At 35.7% G+C, this 24,071-nt stretch overlaps 4 protein-coding genes across 7 annotated transcripts in view; all 4 read right to left on the bottom strand.

The window, feature by feature from the left end:
- Window positions 1-4,115, bottom strand: part of LOC111451493 (protein ROOT HAIR SPECIFIC 17-like) — a 5,389-nt gene extending 1,274 nt beyond the window's left edge. For 3 of the 4 annotated variants that reach the window (XM_023091941.1, XM_023091940.1, XM_023091942.1), the window contains exons 1-10: window positions 3,723-4,115; window positions 3,559-3,624; window positions 3,351-3,441; window positions 3,103-3,179; window positions 2,480-2,568; window positions 2,175-2,358; window positions 1,630-1,811; window positions 1,296-1,398; window positions 860-1,191; window positions 243-727 (exon numbers count right to left, since the gene is read on the bottom strand). In XM_023091941.1, coding sequence (XP_022947709.1) covers window positions 250-727; window positions 860-1,191; window positions 1,296-1,398; window positions 1,630-1,811; window positions 2,175-2,358; window positions 2,480-2,568; window positions 3,103-3,179; window positions 3,351-3,441; window positions 3,559-3,624; window positions 3,723-3,950 — 1,830 coding nt within the window. In that variant the 5' untranslated portion in view covers window positions 3,951-4,115 and the 3' untranslated portion in view covers window positions 243-249. Of the gene's footprint in view, window positions 1-19; window positions 728-859; window positions 1,192-1,295; window positions 1,399-1,629; window positions 1,812-2,174; window positions 2,359-2,479; window positions 2,569-3,102; window positions 3,180-3,350; window positions 3,442-3,558; window positions 3,625-3,722 lie in introns of those variants that run through there. The other variant, XM_023091939.1, reaches the window with a different exon arrangement.
- Window positions 4,116-8,548: 4,433 nt separating this feature from the next.
- LOC111451752 (probable flavin-containing monooxygenase 1) lies at window positions 8,549-12,903 on the bottom strand. Its single transcript, XM_023092289.1, has 5 exons — window positions 12,365-12,903; window positions 10,836-11,076; window positions 10,571-10,746; window positions 10,137-10,492; window positions 8,549-9,186 (listed from the first exon to the last, which is right to left on the bottom strand). Exons 1-5 carry the CDS (start codon window positions 12,806-12,808, stop codon window positions 8,844-8,846), a joined length of 1,560 nt encoding a protein of 519 aa, XP_022948057.1. The 5' UTR covers window positions 12,809-12,903; the 3' UTR covers window positions 8,549-8,843.
- Window positions 12,904-14,911: 2,008 nt separating this feature from the next.
- On the bottom strand, window positions 14,912-18,607 carry LOC111451754 (probable flavin-containing monooxygenase 1). The gene is made up of 4 exons (XM_023092292.1): window positions 18,068-18,607; window positions 16,882-17,122; window positions 16,625-16,800; window positions 14,912-15,794 (listed from the first exon to the last, which is right to left on the bottom strand). The coding sequence occupies exons 1-4, from the start codon at window positions 18,509-18,511 to the stop codon at window positions 15,096-15,098; spliced, it is 1,560 nt and encodes a 519-aa protein (XP_022948060.1). The 5' UTR covers window positions 18,512-18,607; the 3' UTR covers window positions 14,912-15,095.
- A 1,019-nt stretch (window positions 18,608-19,626) lies between these two features.
- Window positions 19,627-23,979, bottom strand: LOC111451753 (probable flavin-containing monooxygenase 1). Its single transcript, XM_023092291.1, has 5 exons — window positions 23,474-23,979; window positions 22,013-22,253; window positions 21,771-21,946; window positions 21,318-21,673; window positions 19,627-20,203 (listed from the first exon to the last, which is right to left on the bottom strand). Exons 1-5 carry the CDS (start codon window positions 23,915-23,917, stop codon window positions 19,861-19,863), a joined length of 1,560 nt encoding a protein of 519 aa, XP_022948059.1. The 5' UTR covers window positions 23,918-23,979; the 3' UTR covers window positions 19,627-19,860.
- Between the last annotated feature and the right edge of the window lie 92 nt (window positions 23,980-24,071).

Here is a 24,071-nt window from a genome sequence, read left to right as displayed (position 1 = left end):
AAAAAAAAAAAAAAAAAAAAAGCAAAACTAGAACCTTTTTTGCCTTGTAATTCTCTATCTAAATGGTTCCTTCATGTACAAATTTCAAAGCCTATGTCAAGCTGTATTGTTTCCCCCACAACAGTTTATGTACAGAATGCAAACCTTTCTATCCCTATTACTGTGAAAAGTGTTTTATGCATTTGTAAGGGTAACAAAAGATTACCCCCTAAAAAAATTGGTCAAAGTTGGATTGAACTAACCGTCTTTTTAGTCTGAAAATAACTCTTCCAATTCTGGTTGTTCGGGTTTGGGTCGAACGCCAAGATCAGAGTTAATGAGAGTGTGCAATCTTCTCTCTCCCAAGTCGTTTCCGATGTCTAAATATTCCAATCCAGTCCATTCTTGGTCGTCTTCTGTCGCGGTTTGTTCTTTTGTCGAATTGCTCGTTTCGTTGTAGCCATGGTTGTTTTCATTGACGTCTTCGGTGTGGTTGTGATGAATTTGGTTGACATGAGATGGGTCACTCATGACATTTGAGTCATAATTCCCGCAAATGCAGGCTGATGGGTTTTCATGGAACTCACCTCTCCCTGGCTTCACCTCATTTGGCTCTCCCATGAAGCCAACTTGATAAGATTGGACCTTGGATGAAAATTGTTCCCATGTCATGTTGTTTCGGTCCATGAATAGTCGGTTCAGCTTTTTAGCGTTCGGACGGATGGTTGGTTTATGACCGAAGTATCTCCTACAACAAGGAAATGTACTTGATTACTCATTGTGTAAAGCAAGAAAGGTTTCGACCAAGTTCGGAATTGGATTAGTTGCTTAAAGATGTTAGTAAGAGGATTGATAAGGGTGCAACGTGAACGTAATGTACCTTCGTCCTGCTAAAATCTTAGCCATGTTCCCATTGTTGTTCGAGACAAAAACATTGCTTTCGTCACAAACAATGAAGTCGATCGCAGCCATACGAGACGAAAATGGCAAAAAGGGTGTCAACTCTTCAGGGCTGGCTAGAGTCTCCTTGGTATGGTAATTTGGAAACATTGCTTTCAGTGGAGCTAGAGTTTCTTCTCCTCCATATACTTCACCAGATGCCACATAAAGGTGCACATCACTTCCGAAGCCGAGCCCTCGAAGCATCAGACCGACTTCTTCGGGAGTAAGAGGGCATCTTCCCTGCCTTCGTTCCTTATCGGGATTGCTTGCCTGCAAATCACAGAGGATGAGATTTCATATTCCAAATTCCAATCCAGATTAGTGTCTACTGCGTTAATTAGATGATGGTTTTCTTGAACAACATGAAACCTTACATGTAAGCTTTTCCATCTCTTTCGAATTTTTCCAAGTTCTTCCTTCTCATCTTGTCCCCCACCATAATAACAGCCAGAAAATGCAAGCATGTCAGGCTCAAACCTATATGATGATACCCAAACTTACATCAACAAACCTCCAAATTTCCATTCACAAAAATGTTCCAAAGATCTTTTAGGTTCTACAGCTTAAATTTGAGTTCAGCTATATCAAGTTATGCCATCACAATAGTACAAACTAAATAAGTAAATTGAAATTCATCTAATCGCATTACTTAAATCTGCATTCAGCTATGATCTTGTTAGAAGCAGTAAAGAATCTTGATTGAATCACCTCAAATGTAGGGCAATAAAATGTTTGCTTTTGATCTTCATCCTCTCAACCAATGTTTGGCCCATTTCATTGATCTCTTCAGTAAACTTTAAAGCATGATAGTTAACTCTGCATCTTAACTTCTGTAAGTCAGTTGTCAACCTATTTGAAAGCCTATAATCAAATTTTCCAAGCCGAACAGCCTGCAGAGAGAAAAAGAAAACCTTACTAACTTGACCCAGATTTTCAATTATCAAAATGCTTTCACAAAACTAAAAAGGACAATCGACCTACACATGGCACATACACACAACACATGACAAGTGATCATGAAGAACACCTAGGAATGGACTAGTGTTAAAGCCCGATTAAATTATACAGACACACCACGCAGTAATGAGCATTGAGATATTTATTGGAGTTGCAAATAATTTACTCCTCAAACGGGCAATTTTCATACCAAATCAGATAAGGCCTTGACTAGCACCAATGATAACACAGAGTATAGTGGCAGTATTAATGACTTGCTAAAACGTGCATAAGTTTGCACTGAACTGCATACTTACATGCTTCTTTTTAAGAACAGGAAGAACATGTTTTTCATAGCATTCTGGATCACACTTCCTTGGAACACGCATCCTATGAGGAGTCAAAGTTTTCCCAACTTCCATTGGTAAATCTTTGATGATTTGAACATCATTCGAGAGAAATTTAATAAACCAGTCCTCATCAAAAATTTCTGCAAAATTGCTGCATCAAACACCATTTGGATATAAATACCATACATTTACCAAGTTTACTTCCACCACATTAATGACAATTAGAAAAGTAGCCTAAAAAAGGATGTGATTGAAAAGTATTTATTAGAAACCTGCTATCCTTCCAAAATGAATTTTGATCCAGCTTGGGAACAACTAGAGTGGCATTCAAAATGTAAGCTGCAACAACAGCATCTGTTATCTGCATCCATATTTCTAACATATTATGGAAAGAACGAGACAAGAACACCCAAATGCGTTGTTTACAATTCGCAGAAAGGGAAAAAAAACGCATGTTTCAAGATTCATATAGAAGACAACTGACATCAATTTAAAAGCTGCAACTCATTATTAACTGTGCGTGGAATTTCATTTGATCATTCAAATATCCAGGTATAATTAAGGCGCAAACAAGGTAAGGCACTGTCCAGTTGGATCCTTCACCATGTTGATTAAATACCAAAAGAAAAAAACTGAGCCAGCACATATACGATTCCAATAGAAATATATATATTTGGCAACTTATTCCAGTCAACCAAAGCCAGATAATTTTTTGTTTTTATATTTTTTTTGGTGATAAATCAAGAATTTATTGGGAAATGAGAAAGAATGTTTGAATAGGATGATCAATTCCATCAATGAACTAATTTTTAAAATTTACAACTAATTGACAACTTTACTATCTCCAAAACGATAACTGCAATAAATCCGGGATTGAGTAGTAGACAGGGCTTACCCCTGTTCTTTGCTGATTAAGGCCTCCACTCGTAGTAATCAACAAGTATCTGTCGGGATCGGTTTTCTCAGCGGCCGCTGCACTTAATAGAACACAGGTCAGATTTAAGGAAGAGCCGCGTGGAACAAAGTTAACCCTCATTGAAAAATTGAAAAGGAATTATACAATCTATATTCAAATTGAACAAAGAAAAGCCTAAATTCTAGGTAATAAGTATCAAAATTGAACCGTAGAATTCGGTACTGTACGTGTGAACTTCTTGCTAGCATTGCTACAGCCATAGAAGAAACTCGATTGATCCGTGACCCATACATCACGTTCGAATCTGCCTCCACTTCCCTACACATTGTTGAACAAACACGGCATAAGAAAATTCAAGAATCAAATATTCGAAGTCTCAAAGACACAAAAACCAGAGCTCAAATTCTCCGATCGAACAATACACAAATTCCATACCGAAACGCCGACGATTGATTTCATTTCCAAATTAGAACTCGATTCATCCTCAATGCCTTGGTCTATCTGAAAATATAAGAAAAACACACAAACAATATAACAAAAACAAACACACAATAAGTAATAAATACCAAAACAGCGCAAGAACAGAGAATCAGCCGTACCGAGCTTCCGCCATGAAAGAGAGTCAAGTGAAGATGATCACGATGAACAACAGGTGAAGCAACAAGAAGAAACAGAGCAACAAAGCAAACAAAAACACAACCAGCAAGTGCAGAGAGAAGCGGCAAAACATGATAGTAGAAACGCCGGCGACGGAAGAAAACATCACAGAGAAGCTGGCGAAGACCGGGGAAAGGCGTATCAGCATCAGACCGTCGCTTCTTACTCATGGCGATCAGAGAATCAGAGCAACAACAACAACACAATATAGATACAACACGGCGGAGCAGAACATCCAGCGGGCGATGGTTGGTTTCCACAGAGGACCGAGTCGCCTACTTCGACGACAATGAAGACGGCGAGTATCAGCAATTCTATATAAACTTTCTCCCAAAATAAAATAAAATAAATAAAATAACAATTAAACGAAAAAAGAAAACAATTAAACTAAAAAAAAATTTGTAGAGAGAGAAAGAGAGAATGTTAAACTGTTGAGTCTAACTCGGTTCACACCTCGAACTAATCGCACCCAAAATCTTTGTGTGAGGGGTTCTGATCCTCTGCGGCTGCTCACACCGTTTATTTATAAATACCGACATTTTAAAACTTATTTTCTGTTGTGTTTATATTTTAAATAGTAATAATATAATAAATAATATATAATTGATTTTACAATATTATTTATATTTAGTTATATTGGAATCTCACCAAATTCGAGCCATATTTATTTTTAAATTAAATAAATAAAATGAAGGGAGGTTGAACATTATCATTTTATATTCTTTTTGGAGTTGGAAACTTTATAATAATTTTTTACCATAATGTTTTTATTTTTCTATTTCTATTAATATACCAAACATAATACTTTTGGGTGGGAAATTTTTTAATTTCATTAAATTAGACTATATAAACTTAGGCTTTTAAAAAAAAAATAATAATAATGATTTTCACAAACTCGTTAATTTTATTAAAATTAAGTTTTTCACGAACATGAGTGTTTGAAACCGAGAGAGAAGGGAGAAATGTTTAATTAACTCGTGTTAAGTCAGATTTTTATTCAGGTTATTGATTAGTAAGTGATGGATAATGGAGTTAGACAAGGAAAGCCCACTGAAATTTTGCAACACCGTGGAAAACTCGATCGTTACCGTTGGATTGATTTGACCTTTTTTTTTTTCTTTTTACATTAATATGTTTTATTGTCTAATTAAGAGATTTTAGAGAACTTGAAAAAGAAAAATACCCTAATTTGGCTAGACCCGAGCTTGAATTGAGTATTGGCTTGATAAAGCACGTGACTGCTTGTGTGTGTGAAGTTCTTGTTTATGAATGAATAAAGTATACATGTAAACTTTAAAACAGGAAAATATTATAGGTTCTTTAGTTATGCAAATTACAGTTTCCTTAGATGCATATAGATCCTGCCTTATATGCACATGATTTGTAGTGTCTTCGGGTTATTATGTAGGGGTGGGCTTATTTAGAAAATCTTCCTGTTTAGAGAGATAGGGGTCACATGATATCGAGATAGTTGGCATAGGGGTCATAGCTATGACTAATTAAGAACTGCTAAAGAGTCGATAACTAATAGTAAGATATTTAACGCTCAAAGGTCGTATATGTACTAGAGTTCGAATATATATGACGTAACGTCTCACCTAGTTGTGACTTGAATCAAGAGTAAAACTAAACTACATGAACTCTGATGAACCAAACAATAGAGACGAGCTTAAAAGATCTAGATCACATGACATCAATGGTTGAGACGAGGTTAAAGAAGCTCGAAAATGTGAATCCAACCATTGGGTTAGGTCCTATGATAAGCTCGAAGAAACTGGGGCTAAAGGGCTACGAGACTGTGAGGCTTAGAACGGCTTAGAACTCTAGATTGTACGTTTTAAATAGGTGAGCTTGCGAACGAGATGCATAAATTGAATTGGCTTAGTTATTATCGTTGAGCAGCAACACATTGGTAGGGCGGTTACTGTAAGTTTAAATAAAAATATATATATTTAAATGGGTAAAAAATTATTTTTAAATTTGAGGAAAATTATTTAGGAGAATATCTAATTTTCTTAATTTATGAAAGTCCCATTTTAAAATCCAAAATAGTTCCCAATTTGAAATTAATTTCAAAAGTGGCTTTTATAAATTTTTGTAATTAAAAAATTAGGTTTAAATTAATTTTTAATAACTAAAATAATAGAAAATGAAGCGTTGAAAATTTTAGAAATAATTTATTAATTATTATAAAATTTATTTAAAAGTCAAATCCAATATCCAAAACAAAAGGTGGAAGGAAAGGAGACGACTCTTCCTGATTGGCCAAAATAATACAAAAAGAAACGAAAATTTGAAACTACTGTATGAGCGGCTACAGACGATTACTGCCTCTACACGGCGTTTGTAATTTCCACGGCGAGTGTTTGGGCCAGGTTTATCATTCCATGTTCACGTGCGGCTCACGTGCTCTCACAAATCTATTTTCATTTTTTAAATTTATTATTTGGAGTTTCGGACAAGGCTGACGCAAAATCATGGCGCGTGTTAGGTTTGGCCAGTGGGAGGAGAACAGAGCAGAAGGTGAAATGATGAGGAGTTTGAAGTACACGCGCATTGACACGAGTGGGAGAAGAATCAGCCTGGCGAGTCATGACGTTGTCGTTTTGAGTTTGTTTTACACGCTTGACGACGTGGGTTTTGTGATTTATTATTTTTTAAGTTTGATTTAAAAATTATTTGTGGGTTTTATTTTTTAAAGTTAAATCCACGTGGGATTGCTTGAGAAAATTGAAATGTATAAATGCCTTATCTTTTATTTATTTATTTAAATCGGAATCCAAGTAAAGAATAATTTCTTGGGAGAAAATGGGAATTAAAATTTAAAATTTAAAATTTAATAATAATAGTGACTTTAAAAAAATTCAAAAAAGCGTTTGAATATTGTGATTTACTCTCATTAAAGTTAAATCGATATTGATTTTATTTTGAAAAATAATTTTGGAATTTCTCGTACATAACGAATTTTCTTGAGTAATTAGCTTTTATATTTTTATTTTTTTTTTTATTTTTTACTTTTCGGTAAAAAATTTGGTGGAGTAAAAAGTAGGAGAGAAGAAGTTTGTGGGTAGGTAAAAATAAAAGCAAGGTAAAATTATTTCAAATTTATAAATGCAATGAAAATATTAGGTTTTTTTTTTAATAAAAATAAAAAAGTGTTGAAAATATTTAAAAATTAACTAATTTATTAGATATAAATGTAAATTTTATGTCGGCTAATTAGAGAAAAATAAAATAAAATGTTGTGAAATTAAAAAAGAAAAAATAAATAAAGTTTTGTGTTTTTATTCAAATTAAAATTAATTTCCTTCCATTTAAAATGTTGGGTGCTTTAGGTAAAATGGTTGAACCAAAATTTATAAGATATTTTTTAAATCTTATTTGTATATTTATAATATAGTAATTGTTTTTTAATTTCTATATTAATTAATATATTTTGATATCCAATTAAGATTATAAAACAAATTTTTTAGACAATATACGAGTGAAAATAAAACATGTTGAAAGGACATGAATCGAGACTATATCCTAAGTTATCTCCTGTGCTAGGATCCATGTCAAATAATCTTATATTGGGTAATCGTTTGTAAATTTGTTTACAAAGCATACAACGAGGATAAAACACGTTGAAAGGACATGAATAGAGTCTACGTCCTAGGTTATGTAACAACCCAAACCCACCACTAGCCGATATTGTCCGCTTTGGCTCGTTATATATCACCGTAAACTTCGCAATTTTAAAACACGTCTATTAGGGAGAGGTTTCCACACTCCTATAAGAAATGTTTTGTTACAGTCTCCAATGTACTAGAATATATGTCAAAAAAATCTTATATTGAGTGTCCTCTTGTAATTTTTTTTCAACCGGTTGAAACATCTTGTACTAGGATTCATGTTTGAATGCAGGATCATATATTGTTTCAGACTTTAAATCCCGATCTAAATTTTGTAGTTACATATATCTTAGATTAATATCATCCGTACATTAATTAAATCTTAATAGTAATAATAATAATTATAAAAATATGTAGGTAAAAAGTAGGAACATCATTGAGATCATACATTATTATAATATTGAACTCTTGAAATTTTTTAAAGTGTAAAACCAAAAATGAAAGTCTAAATTAATTAATTTAAAATTAGAGATTACAACTAATTTTGTTTAGGATTAGGTTATGAAATAGTTGGATCAAACTTTGGATGTTTTTGGAGGTTTCCAATCCTTTTTTATATGGTCAAATACTATTTATTTATTTATTTATTTGCCACCATTTAACTTCAATTTTGGGATTCAATTTATATTAAAATTATATCTTGAATAATGGTTTAAAAATAAATAATAGAAAATATAATTATGAAAATAAATAAGATTAAGATAATCATATATATATATATATATTAACTTAAGAATATTAAAACTTTAATTAATATTCTTAAGTTAAAAGATTGACAATAAATATGTCAAATAAATTTGGAAGGCTGACCATATTTTGCTTACTTTTAAATTCTTGGTCAAATATGAATAATTTAATTGGATTTTTTTTTTCTTTTTCCTTTTGGCATTATGGCTTTATTTATATATATATATATATATATATATAATATTTATTAGCTGAATTAAGAGTAAAAAAAAATAAAAATAAAAATGGTAGGCAATTATGACATTAGTAAAGGGGATTGGGTGATAAGCCCAATGTAGAATACCCAAAGGGCTCAGGCTCAGACAACCTTGGCTATGTTGAAAAGAGCAGGAATACTGTTACCCGCCCGCTTGGCTAGATATCACATCGATCTAAGTATTGACTTAAATATTATGGTGTTTTGGAGTATCGATACACATCAATCAGCACGGGACTCTTTCTAGGTCAACGTAACACCTCAGATTATTACATGGGCTAAGAACGTAAGTAGAATGGTGACTAAATTCTTGTCTCGTACATATCTCAGTGATATAACATTTTTAAAGAAAGATATAAATAAAGTACACTTTTGATACATCCAACAGCAAAATACTATCGGTCTTATTGTGACGATCGGCCTAATCGAACCAGGGTTGATTTGGCTTAAGGGGAGGCATAGTCTACAGGGCCATAAGGCAGAAACAAGTCAGCAAGGAAGCCCTTCTTCCTCTTGGGGTTCCATCCCATGTCCTTGCAGAGCTGATCACAGTAACAAACATGCAAACTGGCGATGCAACCTCGGTTGAAGTAAGGGCCTGAGTAAAGCTTTATACACTTATCCCACTCCGCTATGTCCTTCTCCATCTCCTTGATGCTCGGTAGCTTGAACGTCCCGTCCAAAAACTCCGCTAGCCATCGACATCGCATCTCCGAAGTGAACAAGTTTGAAGCGCTCTCTGAATATCCAACCACAGCTAGCTGTGGAATTCTGGGATGGATGCATAGCCTGAACAAATGTAACAAAACTCTTAAATGAAATTTGGTTAAGAACACCTAGTTTTCTTAATAAAGATCGCAACCAAATCATTATCAAACAAAGTCGTCACATAATAGACAACACCAAATATGTAATGTGTCGTACTTGGCTTCCGTAGTTGACATGAAAACTACTCCTTTTGTGTTATTGACTAGAAAATGCTCTAAATCCGCCGCCGAAGGCAATATCGACAAAACGAACTTGAAAGTTCATAGTTATTCACTCTACCCATTTACCATGGATAGGAAACTACACTAGGGTCTACATAAACTTATTGTAGAAATTTGTTGGGCTCAACGATTGGATCATGCAAGCTAGATAGACCTTTTCTTTGACGAAGGAAGAGATAACTCAATCTATTTCTCTATCACTCATGACATATATAATAACATTGTTAGGAACCATGACTCTCCACAATAGAACAATAGTATGATATTGTCCACTTTGAACATAAGCTCTCGTGGCTTTGCTTTTGGTTTCCCCAAAAGGTTTCGTACCAATGAAGATAGTATTCCTTATAAATTCATAATCTTCCTCTTAATTAGCCAATGTGGGAGGACTACTCCTCTTAATAATCCTTAAAAATGCATATCTCATTTTTGTACGATAAGATAAGATAAGACTAAACTTGTAATGTAATCCATCGGGGTCTCCTCTGTTATGATAAATCAATGCATGGATCTAAGATTCTCTTAGTTCTAGAATGAAAACCATTTCATGTTCTTCTGATTTTAGTTCTGCAATCTAACTTAGATCCTACCAATATCCAGTCTAGTAAAGCTTAAACAACTCAACCAGCTTATACTAATGTCATCTTTCAGATTCACCAGCTCAAACCAAGTTTAAGGTTTCAAACTCAAAAGATCAAGAGAATTTTCATAGCAATTCAACAGAGATTCTGGGAAGAACAAACGACAAACCTGTACATGGGAACCGGTGGATCGTGGAACGTCATGTAATCCCGTAAGGTAGAAGAAGTGAAGATTTGTTTAAGCTTTTGATCACCTCTAAATCCAGTAGCCAAAATGACTAAATCTGAGGGAATCGGTTTGGTTTCTCCTTTGATCATGATCCCCTCTTCACAGAAGACAAAACTCGGCGATTTCTTCAAAATTATGCTTCCTTCATCCACTTTTTCGTACAATTTCTCAGGCAACGTTGCAAATAAACATGAGCTCAGGTCCTGCAAGAAGCTTTGATCCGGCACCATCCCGTATTTGCTTAATCTGTGCTTCTTGATCACGTGAGTCTCCACGATCTTCGAGAATAACCATCTCTGTAAAGACAGAACCCTAAATCTTCAAAATACACAGACGAAGAGAGGAAAATAGAGAGGTAGAGAGATGGAAATTACAATTGGAGAAAGCAGAATCGCGAGAAGATAGAGAAGGAAGCTCTCGCCAGGTTTGTGAATCAGAAGCTGAGAGAATCGGTTCATGTAGAGAAAACCTATAGGGATCCCCCATGGACAGAAATCGGGAATGGTCCAGTGCGCAGTTCTGAAGACCACCGTGCACGGCTTCTTCGGGCCTGCAAATCAGCGAGAAGAGGAAGAAGAAGAAGAAATTGAAAGCGCGCGAGAGAGAGAAAGAGAGGGAAGATTGGAGAGAGAAAATTACCATTGATATTGGCGCATTCCATGGCGAGGTCAAGACCGGATTTCTGGAAACCGATGACGGTGACTTGCTTGTCCTTGATGAGATTGGAAGCACTGTCGAAATCCATGGCGGAATACTGGAGAGAGTGAAGAACCTTACCGGCTTTGAAAGCTTCAGGACCTCCATTGGGAGGGAACTCAGGGATGTTTGGAACGTCGCTGAATCTTCCGATGCAGAGTATAACGAAGTCCACCACCACCTCCTGCAAATCCCCACGCCATTGTTGTTAGCTCCTGCTAAGCTACAAGGTCTCTACCTTAATTAATTAATTATAGTTAACACTAATAAATCTTAAAAATACCTTAATTTCACGTCTCTCTTTTAATATAAATATTTATATTAATAAACATATTCAATAAAAATTAAATTAAAATTAATTATATTAATACATCAACTAAATTTAAACACTAAATTAAAATTTAACAAAATATCCCCAAATTAAAATAATTAAATGCTCCTAAATAATCTTTTATCCACGGAGGAAAAAAAATGACGTGGCAGGTATGAAGTATAAATTTTTATTAACACAGTTTAGTGGTTTATTAATATTTGTCTTTTCTTTCTTTATTCTTCTCTCTCGAGAAAAGAATCCCACCATTGATTTTTATCTAACATAAAAATTAAAAAATTTTAAAAAAAATCCTAAAATATCTCTAATAAATTAATTAATTTTGGTACCATGGACAAAGAATCTCAATTATTATTAAACTAAAAAACAGATCTTGGTGGGCCAACCTAAATTCCCATTATTTATTTATTTATTTTGCCTTGGGTTTTTTTATTATTAAATTATTAAAATTTTGTGTTTGTTAAAAATTAGTTATTTTTCTTGTTACCCTAAATTATATTAATTATTTAATATATTTTTGAAAACAAACCTGATATAATAAATTAAATTGTCAATTTTATTCGTAAAAAATTAAATAATAATTTAACTTAAATAAAAAAAATGGAGTAATAAAAGATAAAGTGGATAAGATTTTGTGACCGTTCAATAATTTAAAAAAAATAGAAAACCAACCATTCATCATCCATTCCCATAACTTCAAGGCATTGCATTTCGTACTAAATTTAAGAAATTATTGGAGCTAGTGGCCACGAAAATTAGAGATAAATATTATAAAAAAAAAAGATAAATAAATAAAATTAGAGATAAACATTATAAAAAAAAGAATAAATAAAATTAGAGATGGACATAAATTTTAGAGAAAAAAAAACTTTTATTAAAATTTTAAAATAAAATCAATTAAAAATCAAGAATGATTTTTGAGTTTGAATATCATAATTTTAAAAATTAAATATAATTATACTAAATTGACTAAATTTTAAATATTAACTTTTGATTTAATTAAAAAAAAGGAAAATAATTTAAGATGAAAAGGTAAAATTATTGAAGGTGGGCCCCACCGTACTGCCACGTTTTCATTTTTTTTGGAAGAGAAATGATATTTTCGTGTTGTCGTAGTAAGAAGAGGCAATGATAAACTCACCTCTAATGGAACATTAGTCCGAGCATCAACGACGTTGATCCTCCATTTCCGCCGTTCACTGAAAGCCTCGCCGGTGCCGCCCCAAAGAGTCCAACCTTCAAGTTCCTCGTCGGAGCAGCCTTCACAGTCAATACTGAGGACTTTCGTGTTGAATCTGATGTGCTTCAACAATCCGAAATGGTCGGCGTAAGATTTGATGTAATCGAGAACTTTATCATACTTAGGAAAATCTTCAGTCACCGATTTCGGCCACGGAAAATCGGAAAACTCGTACAACTTTTTCGGCGTCTGCAGCGCCGTCGTCTGCAGCGTCTCCGTCCAAACGCCGCCAATATCGCCTCTCGCCTCCAAGACAATCGGAATGAATCCTTTGGATAGAGTGAATTTGCAGGCCACTAGTCCGCTTACTCCGGCTCCGATGATCGCCACTTTCTTCGGTTCCATCGTCTTCTCCGATTCTCTCTCTCTCTCTCTCTCCCCGTCTTCCGATTTCGTTCTCTCTGTTTCGGTGGGTAGCGAATGGGCTATTTATGTCCGTTTCGCACTTAGTAAAATAAAGATTTTAAAAGGGATATATCTAGAAATTCATATAAACCGATCGAAAAAGTTGAGTATATTATCCCGATAATAATTTGAGAGTTCGAGAGCTGATCATTGATGGACGGAACTCCTAAATGAGGAAGCTCGCTTAAAGGGTGAGTATACGTTGCTTTCATAAATAGTATATGAAAATATGTGAACGGGTGTATTTTAGTAAAATGTAAGTACTGATTAAAAGTGTAAATTTTTTTTTGTTTAAGTTGGTAACCCGAATAGAGTTCAGAACCTAATTCAACTCAGCTTTTATTTACACGTTAGTTTGTTGGTTCGGGTATGATTGGATTGTAACCTTATTTTTGGTTTGGTCGAGTTTTTTATTAACCCGGAAAGAAAAATCGAATTTTTTTATTTTCTATTGATTCAACTAGAAAAAAAAATCTAAACTAGCGGAATTTTATATTCAACTAACTTAAAAAAGAAAATAATGTAATTATTTTAATATTAATGATTGGGTTATTTTGATTTGAATCATATAATATAATAATTTTGTATTATTTATTAATATTAAAGATTGGGTTATTTTGATTATTATATTTGGAATTGATTTGAATCATATATTATAATCATTTTGCATTATTTATTAATATTAAAGATTTGATTATTTTGATTATTGAGTTTATAATTGATTTGAATCATATAATATATAATATAAAGTTATTTTGCATTATTTATTATAATTTGGTTATTTTCCTTACAAATAATGGTTTGCCTAATTTAAGTTGAAATTATAGTGGCATGTGATGTAATTGTTTTAATTATTCGACTAGCTTCTATGTTTTTGAGGTTGTAGAATTACTCGTACCGATCAAAATGTAACCACGAACGAACAAAATTAATCGAGATTGAACGATATTCAACTTTCGTTTAGCTTTATGACCAACATGTGACCATAATTTGACCTAATCGACAGTCAATAAATGATTTGCGAATTTTAACGGAATCTAATCGGTCAGCTACCATTCTCAAAAGAAACACTACCCGAACCGTCGATAAAAAGGTAACTATTGTACCCTACGATACCCTTTTCGATAGTTTGTATTTTAGCATTGTTATTTAATTTCGTTTTTTCGTACCTAATTTTTGTTTGAACGGTTGTGTAATAAGTTAAGTTGCAAAAAATATCCCGAAACTATTAATTTTTGCTCAGGTCAATAATACCGCTAAATTTTAAAAAGTTTTAACATACGCTCTATCTTAAAAAACGTGCAAATCAAAAGACAAATCCTTATAAGCAGAAGTCATAACTCCACGTTATGAAATATTAATATTCTAAATTGATAAATTTTTAAAAAATTAAATATTTCGTGGTTTAATTTTATACGTACTCATTGTATAAGATACCTCGCATGTCACCATATAAAAGATATAGATCAAATCATTTGTAATAATTTGTAACACCTCAAGCTCACCACTAATAAATATTGTCCGCTTTGGCCCGTTACGTATCGTTGTAAGGCTCACAGTTTTTAAAACACGTCTTTTCCACACCCTTATAAGAAATGTTTCGTTCCCCTCCCCAATCAATGTGGGTTCTCACAATCCACTCCTTATGGGCCAAACGTACTCGCTGGAACACCACCCAGTGTCTAGCTCTAATACCGTTTGTAACGGCCTAAACCCACCAGTAGTAAACATTGTCCGCTTTGGCCCGTTACATATCCCCATCAGCCTCATAGTTCTACAACGCATCTAGCTGACAACGATACACAAACAATATTTACTAGCAGTGTGCTTAAGCTGTTACAAATGATATCAAAGCCAGTCACACACTGCAAGACACTAGTCAGAGTAGAGCTAGACCCTCCCCACAGTAAACCCATTTTAAAACCATGATACTCACACCATTACATAAATATTTACTGTCAGTGGACTCGAACTATTACCTAATTATAAAATGGACCATATCAATACTATTACCACCACAAGATCCACCCAACCTTATCCATATACCATAAACTATTTAGATTATGTCTGGAACATACTTTTCAAGTACACCAATAACATACGGTTCAAGATTGCACTAATAACCATGTCGGGTGTGTTCATGACACAGAAACCGAACGAGTTGAAAGTGCATGGCCTTTATTATGGGTATGGCAATGCACTTTTTATTGAATATCCCTCAACTTTTTCAAGGGGAAGCATAATCCAAAGGGCTAAAAGGAACAAACAAGTTAGCAAAGAAGCCCTTCTTCCTCTTGGGGTTCCACCCGATGTCGTTGCAGAGCTGATCATTGTACCAAATATGCAAAGTGGCAAAACAAGCTCGCTTCGAGAAAGGGCCTGAGTAATGCTTCAATATCTTCTCCCAATTGGCTATGTCCTTCTCCATCTCCTTGATGCTCGGCAGCTTGAACGTGCCGGCGAGAAACTCCGCCACCCACCGGCATCGAATCTCCGAGGTGAACATGTTTGAAGGGCTCTCTGTAAACCCAATTACTGCTAGCTGCGGGATTCTGGGATGAATGCATTGCCTGTATAAGGGATTTACTGCATCGCGGAATGTCATGTGATTCCGGTGAGTTGCAGAGGTGAAGATTTGTTTGAGCTTTTGATCGCCTCGGAACCCTGTTGCTAAAATGACTAAATCTGTGCGGATTGGTTTGGTTTGTCCTTGAATTGTGATACCCTCTTCGCAGAACATGAAATTTGGTGATTTCTTTAGTATAATGCTTCCTTCGTCTACTTTTTCGTAGAATTTTTCGGGTAAGCTTGCGAGTTGACATGAACTGATGTCTTGTAGGAAGCTGTGGGTTGGAATCATGCCGTATTTGGCGAGTTTGTGCTTCTTTTTTGCGTGGGTTTCCACGATCTTCGCGAAAAACCATCTCTGTGAAGACAAAACCGTACTTAAAACAGAGGAAAACAGAGCAAAAACAGAGCAAAAACAGAGCAAACATAGAGAGAAACAGAGCAAAATAGAGCAACCAGAGAAAAATGGAGCAAAACAGATCAAAACGGTAACGGCCCAAGTTCACAGCTAGTATATATTGTCCTCTTTAGGCTTTCTCTCGAGGCTTTAAAACGCGTCTAGTAGAGAGAGGTTTCCACACTCTTATAAAGGTGATCCACCCCCTTTAGGGCCCAACGTACTCACTGGCATTCGTTTCTTTCTCTACTCGATGTGGGACCCCACCAAATCCACTCACTTCAGGGCCCAACATCCTTGTTGACACTCATTCCTTTCCCCAATCAATATGGGACCCCACCAAATCCACCCCCTTCGTGGGCTAGCATCCTTACTGGCATACCCCCTCGTGTCTATCCCCCTTTGAGAAGTCTCCTCGGTAGCACAACGCCCAGTGTCTGCCTCTGGACCATTTGGAATGGCCCAAACCCACCATGTATTGTCCTCTTTGGACAATTTAAATTCTTTAAATTTTACAATGGTCCTTTATGCCAGATACTGATCAAAATTAGTAACCGTCACAGCAACATTACGTAAAATATAACGATACTTCGCATGCCTAGCAGTGTATGCATCCTTCACCTAAGAGACGCATTTTAAAGCGTTGAGGGGAAGCCTGAAAGAAAGCCCAAAAATGACATTATCGGCTAGCGACGATGGGCTTGGACCAGTACAAAAACAGAAAAAAAAAGTGCAAAACAGAGAAAAAACAGAACAAACAGAGAAAACAGAGCAAAACAGGGGATGATTACAATTGGGGAAAGAAGAACAGCGAGGAGATAGAGAATGAAATTCTCGCCAGGTTTGTGAATGAGAAGCTCAGCGAATCGGTTCATGTAGAGGAATGACAAGGGGATTCCCCATGGATGATTATCGGGGAGGTTCCAGTGGGCGGTTTTGTAGAGAACAGTGCAGGGATTCTTCGGACCTGCAAATTAGAGATTCAAGAACATGAAACTGAGAGAGATTAAGAGGAATTGAGAGGTGGGTTTTGTAAGGATGAATCCACCGTTGGTATTGGCGCATTCCATGGCGAGATCGAGAGCGGATTTCTGGAAACCGACGACAGTGACTTGCTTGTTCTTGATGAGGTTGGAAGCAGTGTCGAAATCCATGGCGGAATACTGGAGAGAATGAAGAACTTTGCCGGATTTGAATGCTTCAGGGCCGCCATTAGGAGGGAATTCCGGGATGTTTGGAACGTCGCTGAATCTTCCAATGCAGAGTATAACAAAGTCCACCACCATCTCCTGCAAATCTCCACGCTTCCATTAGTTCTTCCAACATAATTTCCCAATAAAAAAATTCGAACTTTACGACAAATCTCCATAATGATACGATATTATCCACTTTAAGCTTAAGCTCTCGTGATTTTGCTTTTAGTTTTCGGGACAAGGTCCTTTCCAGAATTCATAAGCAAAAACAACATGAAACCGTAAGCTTCCAAACAGTGGGAGGAGATCAAGACTCTGACCGCGTGCCTATTAAAGAATGAGCCAACGACACATAGACAATGTCTTGGTTAAGGGAACCCATAGAAGTCGTAGCAAAAGCGAGTCTTCATGGGACAATTGGTACTACTTATGGACCCGAACTGGGGTGATCTACCTTAGCTAGGATGAACTGACTGATGTTAAACAATCAGCAGATAGTTGTGAACTTATACTAAAAGTGAACAATAAGGTACCATTGGTTGTTCCTAACAAAAACATCCTTAAAAAAATGCTCTATACAATTAATTATTATTTATATTAAAAAAACAATATCTTCATCGTCACTTAAGTTAATGTCAATTTGAGCATAGTTCAACCGTCGTAGTTAGTTAAGTTAATATCAATTTGAGCATAGTTCAACCATCATAGTCAGTTAAGTTAATGTCAATTTGAGAATAGTTCAACCGTCGCAATCGGATAAATTAATATATTATTGATAAAGAAAAAAACATAACAAATAATGCAATAGGAAAAGACAAAGTTGATAAGATGTGGACTCCCATACCATACAAATTCAATTAATTTTGTTCTTTTCTTCCCATATATTTACACGTGGACATTCCAACGTGTCAAAAAAATTTAAAAATAAAATCTAAATTTCCAATTTAGGATTTTACTATAAAAAAAAAAGTTAAATTATGTTTATATTAAAGAAAATAATGATTTATTAGATTAAAATTTAAAAATTAACGACGATCTAACCTCGATTGGATCATTAGTGTGAGCATCGACGACGTTGAGCCGCCACTTCCGCCGGTCACCGAAGGCCTCGCCGGAGCCGCTCCAAAGATTCCAACTGTCAAGTTCCTCATCGGAGCAGCCTTCATAGTCGATACTCAGGACTCTCGTGTTAAATCTGATGTGCTTCATCAATCCGAAATGGTCGGCGTAAGATTTGAGGTAATCGAGAACTTGATTGTACTTCGGAAATTCTTCGGTCACCGATTTCGGCCACGGGAAATCGGAGAATCGGTACATGTCTTTCGGGGTCTGAAGCGCCGTCGTCTGCAGCGTCTCGGTCCAAACGCCGCCAATGGCGCCTCTCGCCTCGAAGACGATCGGAATGAATCCTTTGGATAGAGTGAATTTGCAGGCAGCTAGTCCGCTCACTCCGGCACCGATTATCGCCACTTTCTTCGGTTCCATCGTCTTCTCCGATTCTCCCTCTCCGCTGCTCTGTCTGTGTTCCGGTGGGTTGTTTTATATTCCGAAGGGCTTTGGTTTTGATAGAACATGAACCATTTATTTCCATTATTATGGGGATATTTTTCATGCAAAATTGACCCTTTTAATTAAAATATATTGAGAAATTCATTCCATGGACAAAATTGAGCATCTTATCCACTCTTTTTATGGTTAGGGCTCAATCACGTACCGCTCCTAAACAAGTTGTAACTTGTCATTAATTATGCAAAGCACGTTGATTATACCATAATGTGCTTAGTGTAATAAATGTACGTGAAATGTATTAAAGATTGTAGACGTATGCATAAGATGTGAGCATGTCATGAATGTCTCTAATTGTCTCTAATTTGTGCTTATGAGATGAGTTTAGAACGTGATGATTCTATTTAGTCTACTAATTCTTGCAAATTTTTCTGAACGTGTGTATGCGTTGTGTGCTTAGTTAGGGACAATGGGTTTTCTCTTTCGAACTTCCACTCAAAGTTTTTAGAACGTGTCAACTAGGGAGAGGTTTCCACGCCCTTATAAAGAATGATTGATTCTCCTCCCTACTCATGTGGGATCTCACAATTCACCCCCTTCGAGGTCCAGCGTCCTCACTCACACTTATTCTCTTCTCCAATCGAGGTGGGAACCTCCAATCCACCCCCTTCAGGTTCAGCGTCCTTACTGGCACAACGTCGTGAGCCTCATCACTAGCACATCGTTCGATGTCTAGCTTGGATACTATTTGTAACTGCCCTAAGTCCACCGCTATCAAATATGTTCCTCTTTGGACTTTCTCCTTCGAGGTTCCCCTCAAAGTTTTTAGAACACGTATGCTAGAGAGAAATTACCACACCCTTATAAAGAATGATTCATTATCCTCCCCAGAGATTACAACCGACCCCAACCGAAGTGGGATTTCACATATTTGATCAAGATCTAGTTTTACATACAAATTCGAAATTTGTAGTAAACATAAATAGATATCGTTAGTTATACTATCTTAAGACGGACAAAAAAGACTTGGCAACCAAGTCGATTAGAAATAGGGATATACATTACACTCAAACCGACCCAAATTTTGTCATTTGAACTAAAATAACGAGAGCATTTATTCTACGAAATAACATCATATTTTATTCAATCTCTCACTAATTTGGTTCATAACGATGTGTACAAAAAAAAGGAAAAAAAACACAGCTTGACTAACCAGAAGAACCAAATGGAGGCGTTCAAATTGCATTACTTTCTTATTGGGGCTAAGGAAATGCAATTGTTATTGGATATGATAGGGCGAATAGCTAGCCCCTTTTTCCCCCTAATTTTCAAGGAGTGGCATAATCTGAAGGACCATGAGGCACAAACAAGTTCGCAAAAAGGCCCTTTTTCCTCATGGGGTTCCACCCCATGTCCTTGCAGAGCAGATCACTGTACCAAATATGCACAATGGCAAGGCAAGCTCGCTTGGCGAAAGGGCCTGAGTAATACGTCAAGCTATTCTCCCAGTTGGCTATGTCCTTCTCCATCTCCTTGATGCTTGGTAGCTTGAACGTGCCGTCCAGAAACTCCACCACCCATCGGCACCGCAGCTCGGAGGTGAACAAGTTTGAAGGGCTTTCTGTAAACCCAATCACAGCTAGCTGTGGGATTCTGGGATGAATGCATTGCCTGATCAAATGTGACATAAACATCAATCAGAAACTCATCAAGCGCAAGAACATTTGCAGTTCTCAACCAATACCTCATTGTAAATCCACAATAGAAGGCAATGAAATCATTTCCATTTTGCAGGATTTGCTATACATTTTCTTTTACTAATTCTAATATGTGAAGGAAACGTAGCACATTGTCATAAAGTAATCCAAGTTAATAGCCCCATAAACTTCCACTAGACACTCAAAGAATCCTATTAGAACAACTGAGAACCTGATAGAAATTCAATATGAAGGAATAAGAATCATAGTTTCAATAGGCCACCCCATGTTTTCAGTCTCTTTGTTACCCATTTGGAGAAATGATGGGAGAGGGTCGCTATAGTTATGTACACACGAATATATGCGAGAAAACTTGCAAGTAAATATTTCAAAGAGTTGATTTCGAATCTACATTTAAGAGAGGCAAGTACATTGAATAATTTTTTCAATGACCCTACTAGACAAGTATGGATTTGGCTAAAGGTCATTTTTACTCGAGTCATTGCAGATGCAATGACCCAAACCCACCTCTAGTAAATATTGTCTACTTTCACCCATTACATATTGTCGTCAGCCTCACGGTTTTAAAATGCGTCTACTAGGGAGAGGTTTCCACACCCTTATAAAGAATACTTTATTCCCTTCTCCAACTGACATGGGATCTCACAATCCACCCCCCTTAGAGGCCCAATGTCCTCGTTGGCACATTACCCGATGTCTGGCTCTAATAACATTTGTAATGGTCCAAACCTACTACTAGCAAATATTGTTCGCTTTGGCCCGTTACATAGACAGTCTCACCGTTCTAAAACGTGTCTACTAGGGAGAGATTTTCACACCCTTATAAATAATGCATCATCTCCTCTCCAACTGATTGGGATCTCAGAGCAGATGTTCTACTTTAGACTACAATTATATGATATGGATTGCTACCAATATCTAGTCTGGTAAAAGTACAATATCTCAAACAGCATACTAGTCTCATCTTTAACCAGCTATCAAGTAACTAAACAATTCAAGATAATGTCATAGCAATTCAAAAGTTGAAGGGGGTGAAACAGGGATATAGATTCAAACGAAAGACTAACCTGTACAAGGGAATCACTGAATCGTTAAATGTCATGCAATCCCGAAAAGTAGCGGAAGTAAAGATTTGTTTAAGCTTTTGATCACCTCTAAATCCAGTAGCCAAAATGACCAAATCTGAGCGAATCGGTTTGGTTTCTCCTTCAATCATAATACCGTCTTCACAGAACCAGAAACTCTGTGATTTCTTCAATATAATGCTTCCTTCGTCCACTTTTTCGTAGAATTTCTCAGGCAAGCTTGCAAGTAAACATGAACTGATGTCTTGCAGAAAGCCATGGGTTGGAACCATGCCGTATTTGGCCAGTCCGTGCTTCCTCGTTGCGTAGGTTTCGACAATCTTCGCGAACAACCATCTCTACAGAGAGAAAAAAAAAAAAAAACACAATAAAAACCCTAGAGATTCAAAACAGACAAAAAGAATAGAGCGAGCGAGAGGGAGAGGTGATAATTACAATTGGGGAAAGAATAACGGCGAGGAGATAGAGGAGAAAGCTCTCGCCAGGCTTGTGAATGAGAAGCTCGGCGAATCGACTCATATAGAGAAAAGTCAAAGGGATTCCCCATGGATGATGATCAGGAAGGTTCCAGTGCGCGGTTCTAAAGAGCAGGGTGCAGGGATTCTTCGGACCTGCAAATCAGAGAAAAAGAAGAATAAGGAACTGAGAAAGAGAAGGAGAAATGGAGGGAAAATCACCATTGGCATTGGCGCATTCCATGGCGAGATCAAGAGCGGACTTCTGGAGACCGACGACGGTGACTTGCTTGTCCTTGATGAGCTTGGAAGCAGTGTCGAAATCCATGGCGGAATACTGGAGAGAGTGAAGAACTTTGCCGGATTTGAAAGCTTCAGGGCCGCCATTAGGAGGGAATTCAGGGATGTTCGGAACGTCGCTAAATCTTCCGATGCAGAGTATAACGAAGTCCACCACAATCTCCTGCACATCCCCACGCCCTTGTCTTTAATATATATATATATACTTTTTAATTTATTTTTTTAATTTTCATCCTAAACTTTCAAAATGTCTTCTAAATATATCACATTCTAATTTTGTAATTAAAAGGTCTTTAATTATTAAAGTTTTTAAAAAAAATATTAAATAGATTATTAGACATAAAAAAAATATTATCATTAATTTTTACGTATTTATTATTCTTTTAAAATGTTCATTTTTTAATATATTTTTTATTAAAAATTGTAAAAAATAAATTAATATATTTCATCCCTCTCCTCTATAACTTTTTAAATTTTAAATTTTAACATTACAGTCTTTAACCTTTAACTTTAATATTATCATAGCTTTTATATATATATATATATATATATTGAAAATATATTTATTTAAAATGGGGCGAGTAGGGATGGAGAATATAATTTCGTCTCCGACCCTATTTATCTATCGGGTAAAAAGTATTTTTCACTTTCTCTATTCCATGTCTAAACGGGAATTCTTCCCTGTTCAGTGCTTAAAATGGACATCCGACGCTCTCATCGGGTGTGGTTTATTTATAATATTAGATTAAAATATTATAGAAAACACGGAAGAGATAACAAATAATACAATGGTAAAGACAAAGATGATGAGATTTGGAGTATCATCCCATACAAATTCAATAATTTTGTCCATTTTTTCAAATAAAATAATCTTAATATTTGAATATTATGTTATTCCCTTTGGTTTTTACAATTTTCTACCAAAGAATTTTGCCTCAATTTTCTCCTTTTATTCCAACATTATACCAACAATTCATCTAATTTTCTTAAACTTGATTTCATAAAATATTTATGAAAATCATTAAAAATATGACCAGAATCTCACCGTATCTTGAATATTTATAAATTAATACCATAGCTAATAATTATATAATTTAAAAGTATTTATGTCGTAAAAGTTAAATTTTAATTATAGACATGTAATTTTTCGTTTTTTTTTTAACTTTTAATTTGTTATTTTAAATTTTTATTAACACACATATATATATATATTTTTTTTTAATATTTTATATTATATAATTTTTTTGTGAGATTTAATAATTTAATTAAATGTAAATAAAAAAAATGTAGAAAATATAAAATCAAGAGTTTAAAAAAAAATGTAGAAAAATCAAAATGGTAAGGAATCGATATACGTGTTGAAAAGGCAAATGATAAACTCACCTCAAGTGGATCATTAGTCCGAGCATCAACGACATTGAGCCTCCATTTACGGCGTTCACCGAAAGCCTCGCCGGAGCCGCCCCAAAGAGTCCAACGGTCAATCTCGTCGTCGGAGCAGCCTTCACAGTCGATACTCATGACTTTCGTGTTAAATCGGATGTGCTTCATCAATCCGAAATGGTCGGCGTAAGATTTGAGGTAATCGAGAACTTGATTGTACTTAGGAAACTCTTCCGTCACCGATTTCGGCCAGGGGAAATCGGAGAACCGGTACATCTCTTTCGGCGTCTGCAGCGCCGTCGTCTGCAGCGTCTCGGTCCAAACACCGCCAATGGCGCCTCTCGCCTCGAAGACTATCGGAATGAATCCTTTGGATAGAGTGAACTTGCTAGCCGCTAGTCCGCTTACTCCGGCGCCGATTATCGCCACTTTCTTCGGTTCCATCGTCTTCTCCGATTTCCTCTCTCTTTCTCTCTCTCTCTCTCCTCCTCCGATTTCGCTCTGTTCTGTTTCTCTGTATATTTATATATTTGGGAGTTTTGCTTCACTCTTCTTTTTTTTTTTTTTTTTTTTTTTTTTTTTTTTTTTTTTTTTTTTT

The sequence above is a fragment of the Cucurbita moschata genome, unplaced genomic scaffold (genome assembly GCF_002738365.1).
Source record: "Cucurbita moschata cultivar Rifu unplaced genomic scaffold, Cmos_1.0 Cmo_Scf00013, whole genome shotgun sequence".
NCBI classification, from domain to species: Eukaryota; Viridiplantae; Streptophyta; class Magnoliopsida; order Cucurbitales; family Cucurbitaceae; genus Cucurbita; species Cucurbita moschata.
This window is presented reverse-complemented; position numbering and strand designations above follow the sequence as displayed.